Source organism: Podarcis cretensis (genome assembly GCF_951804945.1).
Source record: "Podarcis cretensis genome assembly, chromosome: 11".
Classification (NCBI taxonomy): Eukaryota; Metazoa; Chordata; class Lepidosauria; order Squamata; family Lacertidae; genus Podarcis; species Podarcis cretensis.
In genome coordinates this window covers 49,344,725-49,364,696 of record NC_137180.1, presented here as the reverse complement: position 1 = coordinate 49,364,696, position 19,972 = coordinate 49,344,725, and the positions used below count along the sequence as shown (strand labels likewise).

At 43.4% G+C, this 19,972-nt stretch overlaps 1 protein-coding gene across 4 annotated transcripts in view; it reads left to right on the top strand.

Moving 5' to 3' along the window:
- RAI14 (retinoic acid induced 14) overlaps positions 1–19,246 on the top strand; it is a 106,539-nt gene extending 87,293 nt beyond the window's left edge. For 3 of the 4 annotated variants that reach the window (XM_079994760.1, XM_079994759.1, XM_079994761.1), the window contains exons 7-18: positions 487–557; positions 2,294–2,400; positions 4,711–4,889; positions 6,023–6,051; positions 8,222–8,311; positions 8,865–8,951; positions 10,397–10,457; positions 11,708–11,826; positions 12,337–13,875; positions 14,348–14,497; positions 16,402–16,467; positions 16,730–19,246. In XM_079994760.1, coding sequence (XP_079850886.1) covers positions 487–557; positions 2,294–2,400; positions 4,711–4,889; positions 6,023–6,051; positions 8,222–8,311; positions 8,865–8,951; positions 10,397–10,457; positions 11,708–11,826; positions 12,337–13,875; positions 14,348–14,497; positions 16,402–16,467; positions 16,730–16,831 — 2,600 coding nt within the window. In that variant the 3' untranslated portion in view covers positions 16,832–19,246. The remainder of the gene's footprint in view (positions 1–486; positions 558–2,293; positions 2,401–4,710; positions 4,890–6,022; positions 6,052–8,221; positions 8,312–8,864; positions 8,952–10,396; positions 10,458–11,707; positions 11,827–12,336; positions 13,876–14,347; positions 14,498–16,401; positions 16,468–16,729) is intronic. The other variant, XM_079994762.1, reaches the window with a different exon arrangement.
- The last annotated feature ends 726 nt before the right edge of the window (positions 19,247–19,972 follow it).

Here is a 19,972-nt window from a genome sequence, read left to right as displayed (position 1 = left end):
CTCCCTCCCTCCCTCCCTCCCTCCCTCTTATACACTGCTTTTCAGGAAATTCTAGTTGGTCATTGTTGGAGACAGGATGAAGACAGGATATTGTTGGAGACAGGATATCAGCCTTCTCCAAGCTGGTGCCCTGCAGATGTTGTAGGACTACAACCCCCATCTCCCCTGGCCATTGGCCAAGCTGCTGGATGTTGTAGTCTAGAGCACCTGCAGCCAAACTTCTGCTGGAGGGCCACTGGTTATATAGGGGTGGCAGAAATGTGGTTTCGCGTGATTTCAGCAAGGCTGGAAAAGTCTCTCCAGTAGTATGGACCCTGCAGGAGTTTTGAACAACTAATCTCACAGTTCCTTGAATAGCTAAAACAACTTATTACAGCATAGTCCATGATAGCTTATGCCACAACAGAGTATTTAAGGTGCTATGGGACTCCTTATTGTGTTTGCTCTTGCTCTAATTTTGCAACTCTCATTTTCTTCTTCTTTTAGCTGCTTGTGGCTGCCTTCAAGTAGCTCAGCTCCTGTGTGAACACAAGTGTCCAATTAATGTCAAAGATGTGGTACGTAATCATTATCTCATGGATAACTTAGTGGGTTAAAAAAACAAAAAAACCTTAAAAGCTATGCAGTGTACTTCAGTTTCTGAAACCTCGTTTTTAAATCTTCTAAGCAGGGCAGATTCCCTCTTGTCTGCAGCAAATGAGTTTCTTCTTCGTTCACTGTATTTCTTCCAGTTAGCACGCGTGATGTCTGAGTGGCAGGCCCGATCAGCACATTTACATGAGCCAGAGCACTTTGCTCAGTTGCAACCCCCTCCACATGTCCCCACATATATCATTTCCTATTCAGACATGACAGTGCTAGCCAGAAACGTGCAGTGAATAAGTAGCAAATTTATCTCCCATATAAGGTATGAACGAGTCTTTTATATCGCTCTCTGATTCTGCACCAGTACTCAAAAGTATGGCAGGTGTGCATGCCTAATGTTTATTACACTGTTTGGAATCATTGAATTGTAGAGTTAGAAGGGACCCCAAATGTAATCTAGTTCAACCCCTGCAATACAGGAATCTCAGCTAAAGTAACCATGACAGATGGCCAGCCAACCTCTGCTTAAAAACCTCCAAGGAAGGAGAGTCCACAGCTTCCCGAAGAAGACCATTCCACTGTCAAACAATTCTTACTGCCAGAAAGTTCTTCCCGATGTTTTGTTGCATCTCCTTCCTTGTAGCTTGAAGCCATTGGTTTGAGCCCTACCCTCTGGAGCAGGAGAAAACAAGCTTGTTCCGTCTTCCATGTGACCGCCTTCCTGTGAGGAAAGCAAGTAACCTTGAGCTTGAGTGGAAACAGCTCAGTAGGGAGGGAGCCATATGTAGCTGGCTTCTCCCATTTCCTCCACGCACATCCCATTGTGCACAAAGATTAACACTTACCAAAGTCTCATCTTAGCTTTGCTTTGGTATTTTGGTTCCTGGCCATCCCTTGTTCAGTGACATTAGAGTTTTGGTTTGTTAAGTGCTTTGAATGATATACAGTGGTACCTCGGTTTAAGAACAGTTTGGTTTAAGAACGATTCGGTTTACAAACTCCACAAAACTGGAAATAGTGTCCTGGTTTGAGAACTTTAACTTGGTCTATTATAATATTTATTGAATTTCATTTTAAAAACCAAGCAATTAACATTTTCACTTGTCATCACATATATTTTGACTCTCTCGAGTCTTTGACACTCCCCCTTCCCCCAATTGACTTCCTTACATCCTTACATAATTTCTTAAGCATTTCAAATTCCCCCTATTTACCTACTTTTATTTTTAAAGATTCCTTTAGAATTGTAAACAGGTTTCTTCCTCTACTTAGACTGAGAACTTTACCTCGGTCTAAGAACAGTATCTGAACGGTGGAAGGGCAAAGGCGGCAGGGAAAGGGTGCCTCGGTTTAAGAACGGTTTCGGTTTAAGAACGGACTTCCGGAACAGATTAAGTTTGTAAACCGAGGTACCACTGTACTCTGATCCTGAAAGCAGCAAAGGGCTTATAGGTGCTGTGTTGAGTCTATGAGTAAAGGGAGCTCAGAACTCAGCAAAGGTAATGCAGTGGGTTTTACATGCATTGCTGCATGGCTAGCTGTTGTCTATTGACCCTTAGACAGCAAGATTTTGAGCACCTGTTAAAGAGGTTGCACTGCACACAGGGACCTGTTTTCACATAAGGGTTACATTCTCTGAAGTTAATCTTTTTTAAATCTACTGAATAACTGATAGTGTTTAATCTCTTTTATTTTTTAAAAAAACTAGGATGGGAATATACCTTTGTTACTGGCTGTACAAAATGGCCACACTGAAGTAACCAAATACCTTCTGGAGCATGGCGCAGACATCAATTCCAGAGACAAAAATGGAAGGTACAAATAAACTTACTTAGTACTCACAAACTTTTTCAGCGTTAATCGGGTCTAAGGATTTCCTCCTAATCCGAGATCAGATTTTAGATTCTTCACCGCTAAATATCTTATGTTGTGGATCCAATTAAGGTCCAATTAAGCTGTCACTGAACTTCTTGCTTATATTTATTAGCTTGAAAGCTAACAAAAAGCCATGCAAGCGATGACATGTTTTTCTGGTTCTTCTAAAGTCACCCGATTTCTCCGTGACTTTCAGAGAAGCTGTTTTGCAGCGTTTGACATCTCGAGGCACAGCCTAATAAAGTTGTCAAAGCTGTATCCTTTTTGATGTTTTCCCCTGCTTGCGAGCACTCATTATGCCTCTTCCCCATACAGAGTCAGGTTACAGTGAGATACAAAATTCTAGACTGGGTTGACACAGGCTGCTGCTAAAAAAAAAAAAGCTCTTCTGGCAAAATTTGGGTCAAGCAGAATTCTGTGTGGCTATATGGTCAACAGAGGATCTTGTCTGCCAGATACATCTGTCCTACAAATTCATTTTCAGTAAGGCGATCAGTAGTGGCTGGCTATGTCATATCTCTACTGTTGGAGAAAGTATGCTTCTGTGACATTATGTTTGCTGACTGGGAGCAGTTATGGACCACAGGTATTAAATTCATGGCATGCAATGCCTTACGAGAAAACATTATGAAAATGATTTACAGGTGGTACATGACCCCAGTCAAGCTTGCGAAGATTTATCATTTGCCCAATAATGAATGTTGGAAATGTAAAGAGACTGAAGGTACCTTTTTCCACCTTTGGTGGACCTGCCCAAAGATTAAAGCCTTCTGGGAAATGATTTATAATGAAATTAAGAAAGTGCTTAAGTGCACCTTTAACAAGAAACCAGAGGCATTTCTCTTGGGTATGGTCGGCCAGTTGGTGCCGAAGAAGGATAAGAATTTCTTTTTGTATGCTACTACGGCAGCAAGGATTCTTCTAGCAAAGTATTGGAAGACACAAGAGCTACCCACGCTGGAGGAATGGCAGGCGAAAGTGATTGACTTTATGGGATTGGCAGAAATGACCGGCAGAATCCGCAACCAAGAGAAAGAGACTGTGGAAGAAGATTGGAAGAAATTTAAGATGTATCTTAAGAACTATTATAAAATTGAGGAGTGCTAAAATGCTGAGGGAAAAGAAGACGTAGAATTGCAGCGGGAAATTGTGTTTAATTTTAGGGTGGAATTGAAAAAGAGAATGAATTTATATTTAATTGGTTAAGAAGGGTTGCTGAATAATGGCTTATAATTAAGGATGCAAAAAGGGAAAGGTACGGGGAAGTCCGGGAAAAGAGGGCTATGGAAATAAGGTTAAGAAAATATGATTTTTTATGTTTGTTTTTATGTTGTTTTTGTTTATGTTAAAAAATTTGGAAATTAATAAAAATTTTATTTAAAAAAAAAGAAAGTATGCTTCTGAATACCAGTTGCTGGGAGCCAAAACTGGGCAGAGTGCCATTGCACTCAGGTCCTGTTTACAGGCTTCCCTTAGGCATCCGTTTGCTGGATGCTGGGCTAGATGGGACTTGACCTCAGCCAGCCCTTTGCAGCATGCATAAATGGCTCAACCTCTTAGGGAAAGCTTTATTGGTTCACTCTCAGGTGCCTCCCCTGTCTTGCAGTGAACTCTTACTGTAGATCAAGTTATAGATATGCTGTAAATTCAAGTCAGGACAAATTTTGTTGATGACACGATGACCATAACTTTCTGCAGGAGTAGCAAAGTGTCATCTTATCAGAGGAATGCCTGTCAGCTTTTTTCACTTCCTGGACTCAACTTGACTGTCCAATCTTCTTCTTCTACTTGAACCTGTAGGCACTCGTCTCCTGTAGGATAACAAATGAGCCACAAACTCACAACCTTCAGGGGGTGTTATTATTATTTATTATTATTATTATTATTATTATTATTATTATTATTTGAGGGGAAAATAAATTCCCCCCCCAAAAAAAAATTTATTAGTTTTCTCTTATAACACATAGACAAAAACACAAAAGAAAAACATTACATTCGACACAACATAAAAACTTAACAGCAATAAAAACACACAAAATAAAAGAAGAAATTTTTCTTCTTATTCCCTGGTGTATTTACATTGCTAAAAGACTTCCTCAACACCCTCCAGTCTGGATTTCATCCTGTTACATATTTAGCAGTTCCCAATATCATATTTATAACATCAGTATCTTCAGGGGGGTGTTATTGCTTTGCTAATCTCATGCCTTTGGCTCTTCCTTATATTCTCTGTTTGCCAACTTGCTCTAGGACGGCTCTGATGCTGGTGTGCGAAGCAGGAAACCTCAGCATTGCAGAAGTCCTCGTCCGAAAAGGTGCAGACATAAACCTGGTGGATGCGCTTGGACACAATGCACTGCATTATGCTGCAGTCTCTGAAAATACAGGGATTCAGAATCTCCTTCAGTTGAAAATTGTTCAAGATGCTGGTATGTCTACACTTCTTCAATTATGTGGTAGGGTTCCCTATGATAAAGATGGGAACCTGTAGCCCCACCCCCCGACGATATTGGACTATGTGATCCCTGATTATAGGCCATGCTGGCTGGGGATGATGGGAGTTGGAGTCCATCAACATGTTTGGGGGCAGGCACATATTCCCCAGCCCTGCTGTAGGGGTTACCTGGGGAGGCATGAGGTTCTTACTCAAACTTTCTGGACTGTCTATGCCAGAAGAGAGGATGCTGACGCAAAGAATTGTAGAGTTAGAAGGGACCACAAGAGTCATTAATCCAACCCCCTGCCATGCAGGAATCTTTTGCCCACCATGGGGCTCAAACCCACGACTCTGAGATTAAGAGTCTCATGCTTTACCAGCTGAGCTACTCTGTCCATTCTCCTAGTCTCTGTTTTACCACCTTTGGTAGAGCTGCTTCGAGCACTGAGCTTGGCACACAGCCTGGTCTTTGGACTGGCAGAGGAATGTGCTATCTTGGCTCTGTCCAAAGTGGGTTGCTTGTTTGAAAGTGCCCTTGTGTCTCTCTGTGCACGAAAAAGATTATTACATTGTGGAAAGAAGGCTAGGCTCCAAAGATGCATTGGCTTTGGCTGATTAAAGGTAAAAGGACCCCTGACCATTAGATCCAGTCGCAGACGACTCGGGCTGCGGTGCTCATCTGATTTTATTGGCCAAGGGAGCCGGCATACAGCTTCCGGGTCATGTGGCCAGCATGACTAAGCCACTTCTGGCAAACCAGAGCAGCGCACGGAAATACCGTTTACCTTCCCGCCGGAGCGGTACCTATTTATCTACTTGCACTTTGACGTGCTTTCGAACTGCTCAGTTGGCAGGAGCTGGGACCAAGCAACGGGAGCTCAACCTGTCGCGGGAAAGAAGGCTAGGCTTCAAAGATGCATTGACTTCTACTGATTAGTCCTTAGGAAATGCCCGGTTCCCAGCCTATGATCTCAAGTATTCTTATTTGCATCTGAATCCATATGAAGAAAGGGGCCTGCTTCCTAAACAGCTGTTAGTTTAGGATCCGAATGGAAATTTCTTAAGCAGAAAGAAGATATCTCAGGTTTTCAATTAAAAGGCAATGTTTTGTTTTTTCATCTACAGATGTCAAGTCACCAACAAAGCCAAAGCAGGTAAAAAGGAAGAAAGAATCAGAAATGCTTTATTACCATAATAACAATTAGCCTCGAGCTCTGAAAAAAAGAAACAAAGGCTTAGAAAGTAATAATGGAAGTGATTTGTTTTGTTAAGTGATTCCAGAAGCATATGCAGTTATAATAAACTCATAGGTAGTTCCCTTTCATTGATATCTGTATGGTATTGGTGAGATAGCTGTCTCCTCTTATCTCTAACCCAAATGTTCCCATATCCTTTGTAAGGACAGGGCAGAACTCACTATGTTATGACATGTCTGTGATGGGAATCTCCAGCATTTCCTTAAAATAAGTTAATAGTTATGGAGCAGTTGCAAATCAGTTGAGGCTTGAAGTACTGGAAGGAGAAGGTTTAATGCTTTTCTGTGCACCATTTTCCTGAATATCCCCCTCCAATCCAAAGTTGCTTTGCCCAGAAGGGTAAATCTGCAGACATTCATAAGGTACCTGCATGTTTTCCACCATGGAGCAATTTTGATTGGTGGGTAAATGGCACAGTGAAGCATTACAGCCTCTTCCCCCCAGCACCATGGGCTGTTTGCTCACCAACTACTCTGTGGCTGCTATTAACACACAGCCTTGTGTCAGAGCAGCAGGTCCAATGGTAGACTAGGGGCTAATGGTAGACGTGGGAAACTGACTCACTTTCAGAAGAAACAGGCTCACACTGGTTTCATTTGGACATACAGTGGTGCCCCGCAAGACGAATGCCTCGCAAGACGGAAAACTCGCTAGACGAAAGAGTTTTCCGTTTTGGAGGTGCTTCGCAAAATGAATTTCCTATGGGCTTGCTTCGCAAGACGAAAATGTCTTGCGAGTTCCTGCGGGTTTTTCCCCTTCCCCCCCTTTTTCTAAGCCGCTAAGCCGCTTATCTGATAAGCCGCTAAAAGCCGCTAATAATGCTAATCCGCTAAGCCGTCAATGGGCTTGCCTCGCAAGACGAAAAAACCGCTAGATGAAGAGACTCGCGGAACGGATTCTTTTCGTCTTGCAAGGCACCACTGTAATGTTAAACTGTGGTTTGGCATTACATGAACAATCCTTGAGCTTATGAGCAACTCCTCTCCCTTCTTCTGACACAGCCATGAGGAGCAGTTCAAAAGCCTTTGATTCCGTTATTTAAAAAAATTAACTTCAAATACTGGTTACATCTGAAATAGGACAATCTGTTGTTAAATTTAATTATGGCGTAGGGAAATAAGTCAATTTCAGCCCATCGTTTGCACAGTGCTAGCTGATTTCCCCAAAACAGGGATAAGGCACCCATAGCTCTCCAGATGGATTACAACTCCCACCATCCCTGATCTATGACCATGCTGGCCATGGCTGATGGGAGTTGGAGTCCAGCAACTCTAGCCTTACCCTAACTCTTCTGTAAGCCATAGTTAAGATTAACCGTAGCTTCTGGTTTGGCTCTAATGAGTCACTGTGGCTAATTGAAATTGGAAGCGAAAGTTTCTGATTTCATGACTGTGCCAGAGGGAAACCCAGATGATCTGGGTGATGATCTGGGTGGCATGCAGGCAAATCAAGAAGTAGAGAAGGAAAGTGGCTGGTGCAGATGATTTTGACATTCACAGGGTGTTTACTTGTTGCAAAAAAAATAGTTTGGGGGCAGGTCTAAAAGGCCCCTAAACCAGGGACAGTGACTCCCATCATCCCTGACCTTTGGACCATGCCTGCTGGGGCTGATGGGAGTTGTAGTCCCACATTTGGAGGGTGACAGATTCCTTGCCACTGCTCTGAGCAATTTATGACCCTGGAATAGAAGTAAAGGAAAAGGAAAAGGAAAACTCTCTCTCCCTGGGGGAAAAGAAAGGCGTTTAGGAGAAATGTTAGCAAATTGCTTGAGGCTGTGAAGAGCAGTGCATTTTGAGATCACTGCTCCATGGGAAAGGGTTCGCTTTATTCACTCCATCTAATGTAATGAAGCATGTTGCAAAATGGGGCATGGTGAGCTCAGGGTCGAGCATGTGCAGTATCCCTGCATATAGAGGAAGTACTTTTGAATGAGTTGAGGCATGAATGTGCTTTAAAAGAATAAAAATCTCTTGTACCTTAAAAGGAAAAAAAATAAGAACTTTTTTTTAACGCAGACCTTACTAACCAAACTAACAGACCTCCCTTTTCTGGCCTGTGACACTTCCAGCATGACCAAGTCTGTAGATTAAGTTCTGAAAGAAGTGGAACTCCAAAAAAACGCAAAGCCCCACCACCACCTCCTGTCAGTCCTATCCAGGTAAAAGAGCTAAAGTCCAACTTGAACACATTTGCAATGTCTAGACGGGGCTGGGCGGGTGAGGAATGTCCTGTCGGGAATAGAGCTGGTTAAATTTGCTTTGTGCAAATCCTTTTTTTAAAATGCGCGTCTCATGTATCATGGGCGAATTCTCATAAGGATAGAAATAGGACGGTCTGTTGTTTGAAAACCCATCTTGGTTACGCTTCACAGGAGGGCCGTTGGGAATATGACCAGATCCTAAGTTTAGAGCGGTGGAGCTTATAAAGGTGCTACACGCATTAAACTCTGTGACAGTCTTGCTTTTTAACAATCGGCTTTAAGATTCCCCCTGGACGGATGCAAACCAGCTTTGCACATGAGGAGCTCGTAGCGTCTTAACAAGAAGTTTAATATTAAACTGAGCCGTTGCTTGGGCGATTGTCTGACTGCATGGCTGCCGCTGGCTAAAGACAACTTCTGTGTTGTCTTGCTTGTATTGAACTAACAGAGAGCCATGACTTCTGCTAGCAAGAGGCAGTTTGTGTCTCTGAAATGCATTCATCTTTTGCAGCTTAGCGACCTGTCCTCTCCACATTCAACAACTTCAACCCCAGTGTCTGGGAAAGGCCAGCCTTCATTTGCTGAGCACGGATCCAAGGTATACTCCATTTTTCAACTCTTGCTTCTGGCTAAATGTAAACCCTTTGTGTTTGTAGTGAGTTGCTTAAGGGGACAAAAAGATTTCATCACCCCAAGGAAGGAGGGCAAAGCTTCACAACTGTGACCTAAAGCTCTCCAAATGGAAGTGTAGCTGGAAATAGGTAAAACCCAGGGGGTTGCGATGTGAAATGTATTGTTGGGAGTTGCGTCTTGCTTTTTTGATGTCCTTTCCACAGGGCCTGTAAGATGGAGTTGTTCCGCCAGGCGTTTGGTCAGAGCTCAGCCTGACTCCCCTTCACATTTTGTATAAGAACTAGTATGAAAGAGGCCTCCCAGCATTCTCACAGGCCCATATAAGAACAGCGTAAACAGTTGGGCCTGATGTACATTTACTGTTCCCAACCCTAATCCTGCGGAAAGCCATCTAATTAGATTTTAATTCGATCCTGACTTGTTTTAGGAGGTAATTTAATTATTGTTTGATTTCATACCAATGTTATATATTTGATGTTAGCCGCCCTGAGCCCAGTCTCGGCTGGGGAGGACAGGATACAAATAAAAGTATTATTATTATTATTATTATTATTATTATTATTATTATTATATATCAGTTGTGGGGAAGCAGTTAAGATTAGGGCTGCAGCACATCAGCAGGGGGAAGCTTCCCTCTTTCCCCCCATGCTGTGGTCCTGACAAAAATAAAAGAATAATCCTCTCCCCTAAAAGTACTGTTGTTTAATAAAAGACAATTGTGTTGGTTCCCAACACCTGTGTTGTTAGGCCGCCAGTGGTTTTCTTGAAACCAAAGAACGTGCCAGTTGTTTAAGCAATAGACGTGCCTTTTGTCAGCTAGGGATGAAGAGTACCTTTTACTTCCATTTCTGGATTGGGATTAACCTGGCCGCTGTAGTCCAAACATTGGTAACCTCCAGACTGCACTACTGCAATGCGTTCTATGTGGGGCTGCCCTTGGGCCTGGTCTGGAAACTCCAGCTGGTGCAGAATGTCACCACTAGACTGTTGATGGAGGCAGACAGCCAATAGCATGTGATACCTCTGCTGAAACATCTGCACTGGATGCTCATGTTCCACCAGGCTAGTTTCAATGCCCTGAGCATCTTGTGTTCAGGATAACTATTGAAACTAATATGCATGACTAACTTAGGGCCAGTGGTGGGTGTACAGTTGAATTCAGTTGAATACATCCCATTAAGTTCACATTTGATGGGCAATTGTATTTGCTTGCTTTTAATCAAACACCTGCCTTTTAACTATCACAAAAGCTGGAAAAGCTCCAGTTGTGACAGTTCCTGACTAAAATGCATTGGCCGTTACTTCACAGGGGGACGTGATTTTGATGTGCAAGTATTTGTGCTTTTTGATGAAGAGTGCCATGTTGTTAGCCCTCTCTTTAAACAAATGTTTACGTATTTTGCATTTCAGCAGGAAGATATCAGTGCCATTCACTCTGATGGCAAGGATGGGATGAGCGATAGTACTGCAGGTATGGTGTAAGACAGATGTTTTGGCTGGCCTGTCACTTTCTCCTTCCTTACTCACCCACACCAAACAACCTACCAACCAACCAACCAAAAAAAGGTGCCTTCTCTCATAGAAAGTTGCCATTTGGCATCATGAGTTGTTATGCTAGGATTGTAAAATTCAGCATGCTTGGCAACATCTTGACCCACCTTGCCTTGAAATTTCCATGGAAGGAGGCTCCGCCATCTTTCTAAAAATCTACGCATAGTGTAGTATGTACAAAAGTAGCAATTTTTTTTGGACCAGGGGGTCCCGCTTGGAACACCTGCTTAACTATTAGGGGCATTGGACTCAGCCATTCATGCACACACTCATATTCTAACCAAGATTACAGGATTGGTGTCAGGATCAAACATCCTGAGTTCCTTGGAAGAAGGAGGGGGTAGAAACGCCATTTATTTAAAATATTTATGCTTGCCTTTACCAAAGGCTCCAGGCAGTTAACAATGTTAAAAACCTCCATTTAAGATCAGCCCCAGCATAAACAAAACAGCAGCCAAGCAACTCCATCCAGTGCCAACCACCAACCCCTACCCAGCAATTTCATGCCCCAATGTTTTCCCAAGCAGGTGGATAAATAACATCTACTTGAAAATTCATAAGTTGCTTGACACAGGTGACCTTCTCAGTGTCAAAGATGTTTGTGTTTGTTTGTTTGTTTGTTTGATCAATCAATCAATCAATCAATCAATCACTCAATCAGTGTGTCCTTTGGCACAAGAGTCGTAAGTTTCCATAGACAAGCGCCTCCACAATCAGGTGCACATCTCTGGAGGTATTATTGGCTGTTCTGGTCTGAAACTGATTTACCAGGCTAACTTCCATTGTCCATGGGATTTTCACCATAGAAGACCTAGAATGACACAGCTGTGAGCCTGTAGCTCATTCTCTGCAAGAGATCCTTTTCAGTAGCAACCGTTGGGCAGGGAGGGAGAAGGGGGAGCCCCACCCACGGCCAGCATGTAACCCATAACAGAATACCACAAGAGAATGGGAAAAGGTTCTCCATCCCTAGTCCAATAGTTAACTTGAAAATTTGCAGGCTAGTTCACAAAAAAAGCGACTAGCAAGTAGAGACATTCCTTTGCTTTCTTTTTTTGCCCCCCCCTTCCCTTCCATTTCCAGATTTGCTTAACCATGTGTTGACTGAAAGCCTAGAATGATAAATTGTATTGTATTCCCTCTCCCCCCCTTCCGTTTCACTTTTTAAAGGTGCTGATAGTTTATTGGATGTAAGTTCAGAAACAGACCAGCAAGACTTGCTTTTACTGTTACAAGCAAAAATTGCATCTTTGACCTTGCATAATAAGAAACTGCAGGAAAAATTACAGGTATGTATTAGCACCATCCATGGCACTGAACAATAACACATTGGGGGCATGTTTGCAGAAGGCTCCAGCTCATGCAGATCTCCTCCATGTAGACATGCCCCAATTATTTTTATTTATTAAATATGTATGCCGCCCTTCATCCATAGATCTCAGGGCAGTTCACAGCATAAAATGCATGCCTGACAGCCCTGCTTTCTCTCTGTACAGTGTTCATGTTAGTTGCATGGAGAAAAGAATACCCAAAGAGGGCTTTGCTTGAGAGATGAGGGAGGAGGGTTTGGAATTCATTATATGACATTGGAATCAAATCTGCAATCTTTGAAAGATGCAAGTGCTCTCCTGGAAATGGATGCATGCATGCAATCTTATTTCGTTCTGTTAATTTGTTCCTGTTGCAGCCCTCTCTATTTCTCGAATCTCTGCAAAAAGGATAAGTTATTATGAGAAAAGACAATAAGAGTTTACAAAAAAAAGTAGTTGTTTAAATACTGCCATCTGCTGTCTCTACAGGCACGCGCACTCAAGACAGAAGACCTGGATGCAACACTGGATTCTTCTCGTTCCACCTGTGCGGAGTTTGATCACTCAACGGACAGGCTAAGTGAGAGCTCGGCAGCAGCGGCTCAGGAGATCAGCTGCTCTTCGCTGAGCTTAGCACAAGCTCAGGAAGAGGCGAGCAGTAACGAAGTGAAAATCAGACAGCTGCAAGACAACTTAAAGGAGGTGCAAAAGAGGCTGGACAGCTCAGAAGCGAAGAGGCGGCATTTGGAGACGCAGCTTCAGTCTGGAACACTGGATACCCTTTGCTTGCTGAACAGCTCTGACATTTCCGAAAATGGCTCCGACCTCAACCAGAAACTGAGAGAAACCCAAAGCAAGTACGAAGAAGCGATGAAGGAAGTCCTGCACGTTCAGAGGCAGATGAAGCTAGGCCTGGTGGCTTCCGAAAGCAAAGAGGCGGACCTGCAGGAGCTCAGAGCCACGTGTGAGGAAGTCGAGGCGCTGAAGGAAGAACTGCAGAAGGTGCAAGAAGAGGGCGAGAGGCTCCGAGCGAAAGTGAGAGAGCTGGAGGAGAAGCTGGCGGAGAGAGAGAGGGATGCGGCCGGCACGATGTCAGCAGAAGAATGCGAGGAGATGAGGAGCTCCTATTGCTTGGTTATTGAGAACATCAACCAGGAGAAGGCGCTTCTGATTGAGAGGTACAAGGAGGGACAGGAGGAGATCAGGAAGCTCCAAGAGAAGCTGAGATGCCAGATGGAGTCTGGGCATAATGAGGAAGCTGAGGAGATGAGAGATGCAAAGAACCAAATGATCACCGAGTTGAACAGGCAGGTCAGCAAGCTCTCTCAGCTGTACAAAGAAGCCCAGGCGGAACTCGAAGATTGCAAGAAAAGAGGTGTTGCAGAGGATGCCGATTCAGGATGCATCCCTCTGAAGGAACATGAGAAGTTGATGGAGGTCACCGCCTTGCAGAGAGAGCAAGCCGAGGGCGCCCTGTTGGAAATGAAGGCCCAGTATGCGAAAGTGTTGAGCGAAGCAACCCAGCTCCAGAACCTGGTTGATTCCCAGAAGAAGAACTCTGTCTCCATAACGGAGCATCTCCAGGTGGTCACTGCTCTCAGGGCTTCGCTGAAGGAAATGGAAGAAGAAATTGGCGAGCTCAAAATGCAGATTCTGCACAAGGAAAGCGAGGTGCAGCGACTGCAGAGGGAGCTCTTGGAAGAAGAAGCCGCTGTGTGCGAAGCTATGGTGCCCAGGGCATTGTATGAAGAGCTGCGGTCTACTTCAGAGGGAGAAGTCAACTCCATGCTGTCCAAAGTGAAGGACTTGACAAAAGAGAGGGAAAACCTGTCTGCGGATCTTGCTCATTTGATGAAGGAAATCTCACAAGTGAAAGGGGATAAAGAGAGCCTCCGGACTCTCCTGGAAGCCAAGGAACAGGAAGTCAAAAGACTGCTTCATCAGTACCATCAAGCTCAAGAAGAGCTGCTTGAAATGAAAAAGGCCTCTGAGAGTTCCTCGAAACTAGAAGAGGATAAAGATAGGAAGGTTGGTAGATCCTCAGTCTTTTGGGGGGTGGGGTGAGCACATTTGGAACAATAAGAAAGCGTCACAGATCAAAAACAGTTGCCATGCAGAGGTATGCCCACTTATACTTGTGGTGCTGTGTAGTTGGTCACAAAGCACCCTATTCACAGAAGGCAAACTGAGGCTAAAAGACTAAAGCCCACAAACCCAAAAAGGCAAAATATTCAGTGTGGAGTAGACTCATTGAAGTCAGTGGGCTTAATTCCCTTGATTTCAAGGGGTCTACTCCAAGCATGAGTTGGTCTCACCAGTGTCTCCTTAAACATGCCTTCTGGCCAGTTTCACTGCATGTTTGAAATCATTTACCAGGGTTGAAGCAACAAACTAACTTATGGTTGGCATTAAGTAAGATCTCTCAGCCAAATGCTTTTGGGAAGTTGTGTTTTCTTCCATCCTTTAGCATGCTGTCCCCTCTTCTTTCCTCCCATACCAGATAATGGACATGACAAAGGAAGTTAGTAAATTGAAGGAAGCACTGAACAGCCTGTCCCAACTTTCCTATTCAACTGGCACACCCAAGAGACAAAGCCAACAGCTGGAGCTGTTGCAACAACAAGTCAAGCAACTACAGAACCAGCTGACTGTAAGTTTATAGATTATGTAATTGTGCAAATAAGTAGCTCTCTGCATTTGCCAAGGTTTGACAGGAGATGGGGATGGGTGTGATCTATTTTTTTAGTCGTTCAAAGTGATGCAGAGGTTTCACCCTCGTATCCCCACCCCCCAAAAATAATCACTTGTATGTATAATTTTTGGAGTGCATTTCTGAGAATGTAGACCCATTATAGCAATGTAAATTGAGTGTGAGTGCATAGTAGACCCTGGTTACTATATCTACAGTATAATGTGGTGTTGTTTCATGGCACGACTGCCAGATTCCATAAGGTTTTATGTGTTCTCTGAGCAAGCAGCATTTCAGGGAATATTCTAAGCTTATTTGTTCATTGCATTTATATCCCACCCTTTTCTCCAAGGAGCTCAAGGTGGCACACATGGTCCCCCACTGTGCCCTGACTCCTCATTTAATCCACACAACATCCCTGTGAGGTAGGTCAGGCTGAGAGGTCGTGATTGACCCAAGGTCCCCCCAGTGAGCTTCATAGCTGAGTGGGGATTTGAACCATGGTCTCACAAGCCCTAGTCCAACACTCGTAACCACCGCACAACAGTGCTGTTGTTGGACTACAATTCCCATCATCCCTAGTTAGCAGGATCAGTGGGCAGGGATGATGGGAGTTGTAGTCCGACAACAGCTGGGTACCCCAGTTTGAGAAACACTGAACAATATCTAGGACATTAAGCCTCCGCCCCACACTGGCCCCCTATCTAATTGAAACAATTTGCAACAGAAGTATTGAGTTGCTGTTGCTGCTGCTACTGCAGTTTCCTTCTCTTGTGCTGGGTTCCTGCCTTGATACCCAACTTGGTGGATTAGAGGCAAGGAAATCACACCAGGAATGCATGGGGTCCATATGTAGAGTTTGCTCTAGAGAGGCAATGTGGTGTCGTGGTTAAGAGTGCTGGACTAAGACTTGGGGGACCCAGGTTCAGATAAGGCAGCCATGAAGTTCGCTTAGTGAGGATGGGCCAGAAATGCTCAGTCAGCCCAATCTCCTTGTGAAGGTAAAAAGAGAGCTGACATTGTACTCCACCTTGAGCTCCTTGGAGGAAAGTGGGGGGAAAGTATAGTAAATAGATATATAGAGTGGTCAAACTGTGTGTGTGTGTGTGTGTGTGTGTTTGCTGCCTATCTGACTGGGTTGCCCCAGGCACTCTGGGCGGCTTCCAACAATTATAAAACCACAGTAAAACAGCAAACATTAAAAACTGGGCTGCCTTCTGATGTCTTCTAAAAGTCAGATAGTTGTTTATTTCCTTGACATCTGATGGGAGGGCGTGACACAGGGCAGGTGCCAGAAGCTGGACCTCAGTGTCTGGGCTGAACAATGAGCGGTGCAGATGCTCCTTCAGGTATACTGGGCCAAATCCCTGTATTGTGTTGTAGTCGTGTGATATCCCTTAGATGAGGATGTTTTGCAGCAGAGGAGTGGAATGGGATGGATGGAGCTGCTTCACCTTAGGTAAGTTTGGAACCCTTTGTAGGAGCAGAGCGTAGCTGTGGCAGCCTTTGAAAACCTGGTACCCTCTAGATGCATTGAACTACAACTCCTAGCAGCACATCCCTGCTTGTTACTGTTTATGGGATTTGTATTCTAAAACACCAAGCCTAAGGGAAGCTTCAGAAGGGGAAACAGCTGTACTATTTGCGATAGAGAATGGACCATAGAGCTATCACCACACAAAGTGTATTTTATCCCACCGGTTTGGACGCAAAAGTTTGCCACCACTTGAACAGCTGTGAATCAACGCTGTGTTCTGGATTACAGCAACCAGCACCCCTTTGCCCTAAAACTAACCCCCCACTCCTTTAACAATGTAGTGTGTGATAAGAGTACCTGCGTGTTCACTCTCTACCTTTGTTTACAGGAAACAAAGAAGCAACACCAGGAGATAGTCTCTGTTTACAGGACACATCTGCTGTATGCTGTGCAGGTAAGAGAGCCTTCATTGCCCTCACCTGCTTAAAGAACTCAGTAGATTATATCTGTATATTACTAAAGCAAATAGGTAGTGTGTGCATACACTCCAGCCAGTGCAACCTCTTGAAGGCATTCCCTCCTGTGTGAGTGAGGGTGTCTTGTAACATGGCACATGTCACGAGCACCTCTTAAAGTCATCCTTTCCCAGCCTGCTCCCCCACCCCTGATGTTATGAACAGGCCGCTAATATATTTTTATCCTCCGTTTCTTTCTAGGGCCAAATGGATGAGGACGTCCAGAAAGTGCTCAAACAGATCTTAACAATGTGCAAGAGTCAATCGCAAAAGAAAAGTGAAACGATTTTTGCCGATCCCTAATGGTGCTGCTCTAGAGATTGAGACTCGCCTTAAAATGAGATTTGATTGGCACCCCCCCCCCAACCCCAGGAGGGAGCTGTCACATGTCTCTGCCACCCTTATTTCTTTATTTTTATGTATTATGAGCTAATGTGTTGTCATATATTCCCCTTGCCCCCAACCTAAAGTTCCCAGAGTGCTATTTTTGTGTATTGGAACAGAAACGTACAACTCTCTGTAAATTGCCATTACTTTAAATCAGGGGTGGTCAAAGTCTGACCTACAGTATTAGAAAGTGGCTCATTGCTTCCTTTGGTGCAAGCCGTTGGAAGTCTCGGCTTGCAGTGTTGCATTTTGGATATGAATAAGTGCATCTTCTGGAGGTGGGGGAAGCGATGGATTTTTCAGTTCTTGGTTATCTAAAGAGGGGGAAACAAACCGGTTCATAGGTTTTAAGACCCTCCGACGTCCAGGATAACAGTAGATGCAACTTGGATTTTGATATTCCTTTGGCCTTGTTAATTGAAAGGTGTGGCAGGGGGTGCCTCCTTGATAAGACAGGGCCCACGGCATGTACATACTACAAGACCAGTGATGTTTACTAACTCGATAACATAAAGCATAAACTTTCAGGTTAATGAATTTAGAACACGGCTAATTCTGCTAAAACCCCAGTTTCTTTATCAAACAGTAGGTCAAGCTATCTATGCAAATCCTTGCAGTGCTATTGGCTATGGAGCTCAGGAGGAAGAAAACGCAGCGTTCCAAACTACAAACAAGGGATCCGAATGAACTCAATGATGTTTACAGTGAGCGCTGTTGTCTCACAGTTCCTAACCTCACTTTTGTAAAAGATCTCCTCTACAATATATTTTTACTGGCCCTCAAATTTAGAAATGTCTTTTTGTAATTAAAGCCATTTGCCTATTTAACACTACTACTTCTTTCTGTTTTTCTGCAGTAGCCTTTAATACCAAACGATTTAGGCGGTGGCCTTTTTCTCCGTCTCTCTCCCCCTTCGCCCAGCTGTTGTAAAATGCAGCAGAGGTATCCCAATCCCCTGGGAAAAGGCTCTGTTGAAGCAGAACTGCCCAAATACCGTACAAAAGAGGAATTACTAGCTTTCTTGCCAAATGTTGTAACACCAAGAAGCACAGAGAAACCTTGCGTTTTTCATTTTCAAGAGCAGTAACATCTGTATGACATAGGAGTGCTCCTGCAAATTGCTTTCATGCCTACAAATCCTTTAGCAGAAAAAGATAACACTTATAACTCTGTATGTGATATACACTCAGGTATGGATAGAATGGGTCCAGCAATAGTGTGTGTCTCTTGATTTTTGATTTTTTTTTAATAAGTATACTGTGTGATTATCCTATTTCACCAGCCATTTTCACACCAGATTCATGTTGTAAACTGCTTTCAAAACCAGGCTTAAACCAGCATGACTGCTTTGGCATCTCCCAGCCTACCATGAGAATTGCAGCTTTCTGGGGGATTTTGTTGTTGTTGGAGACCTGCACATAAATAGCAGTTTTTCAGGTTTTAAATCAGTTTGCAAGAGCACTCCTATAAGAATCAGGGGGGCCTTCTTTAAAGCCTTTAAGAAGAATTGGGAATACCATACGTGTGCTACAACAGCGGTTTTGTGTGTCAGAGAGACCCAGAAGCCTAAGCAACTTACATTGTACCTAAAGGGAATAACCATTTTGATTGTCATGTGTCTTCAACTTACAGCATGGTTTTACTCCTATCGTCTGCTGCAGAAATTCCCAGAGCTCTACAATAAGTGAAGTCTATAGGTAGGCAATTTACTCAGTGCCTGAGGGACTACCACATTTATCATGTGCTAAATTAGCCTTCCCTGGGGCTACAGGTGTGGTTGGACTACAATTCCCATCATCCACGATCCTTGCCATATTAGCTGTGGATAATGAGGGTTGTAGTCTTCCAGCACCTAGGGACTCAAGGCTGCATTAAATAGTAGCCTACCATTTTATACAGCAGCCAAATTTAAATGGATTAAGAGCATAGGATCTTCTAGGTCTTTATATTATTAATATTATTATTATTTGAGTCTCCTTGGTTTAACTAATACCTATTAATTTGGACAATATTTCATAGTTAGATACCTTTTTTTAAACGTTCCAAAGAAATGTGAAAGTTTTGCTGCAGTACTTACAAAAATAAAAATAAAAATAACAGGTCTAAAATATGCCAAGAAATGCTGCCAAGTATAAAACTTGAGGAACCGTTTTGTAGGTTGCCTGACAAAAACCTTAGCTTTTACCTTGTTTTGTTATGTATATTTATTATGATTATCATTGTGGAACATTGGAAATTGTACACTATAGCTTAGTGATTGTCCTTTGTATGTAATTTTACAAACGTTTCATTCCGCAAATAAACAGTTTCTTTTTTTTTCTTTTTTAAAAATCTGCCTCTTATTTTTGTCTAATACACTTGTACTAGCAGCCTTGTAATAAGTTTTGTTCGGGAATTCTAAGAAACCAAAAAAACCAAACAAACTGCAGTTTGAAAGATTCGGTCCGCCATCTGAACTCAAACAGGTGTCCAATTATATCCAACCATAGATGAAAAACTGCTCTTTGATGTCAGAAACCGTTAAGAGGTGTCTGAATGCACAGCAAACAGACGGACCACTTTCCAAAATATATCGGCGATTGGGACATTGTAGTGAACCCAAGGGGAGAAACTCAAATATTTAAAGAACATAAGAAGACCATGATGGATCAGGGCAATCATCCTGTTATCACAGTGGTATAAGCTAGATGCCCATGGGAAGCCTGCAACCTGAACACACCACCTCTCGCCCCTTCTGCAGCTTCCAGCAATGGGTGTTCAGACGCACACTCCCTCTGACAGTGGGGAGAGAACATAGCCTTATCTTCCATGAATTTTGTTGAATCCTCTTTGAAAGCCACCCAAGTTGGTGGCCATCTTTGCCTCTAGTGGGAGCAAATTGCATAGTTTGTGTGCTGTATGAGGAAGCACTTTCTTTTGCTTGTCTTAAATCCACCATCTTCACTGGAAGTCCATGTGAGAGGGAGAAAAACTTCCTTTCTACTTTGTTCATGCCATGCATTATTTTATTGACCTCTGTCACGTCTCCTCTTAACTTTTCTCCAAACAATAAGCCTC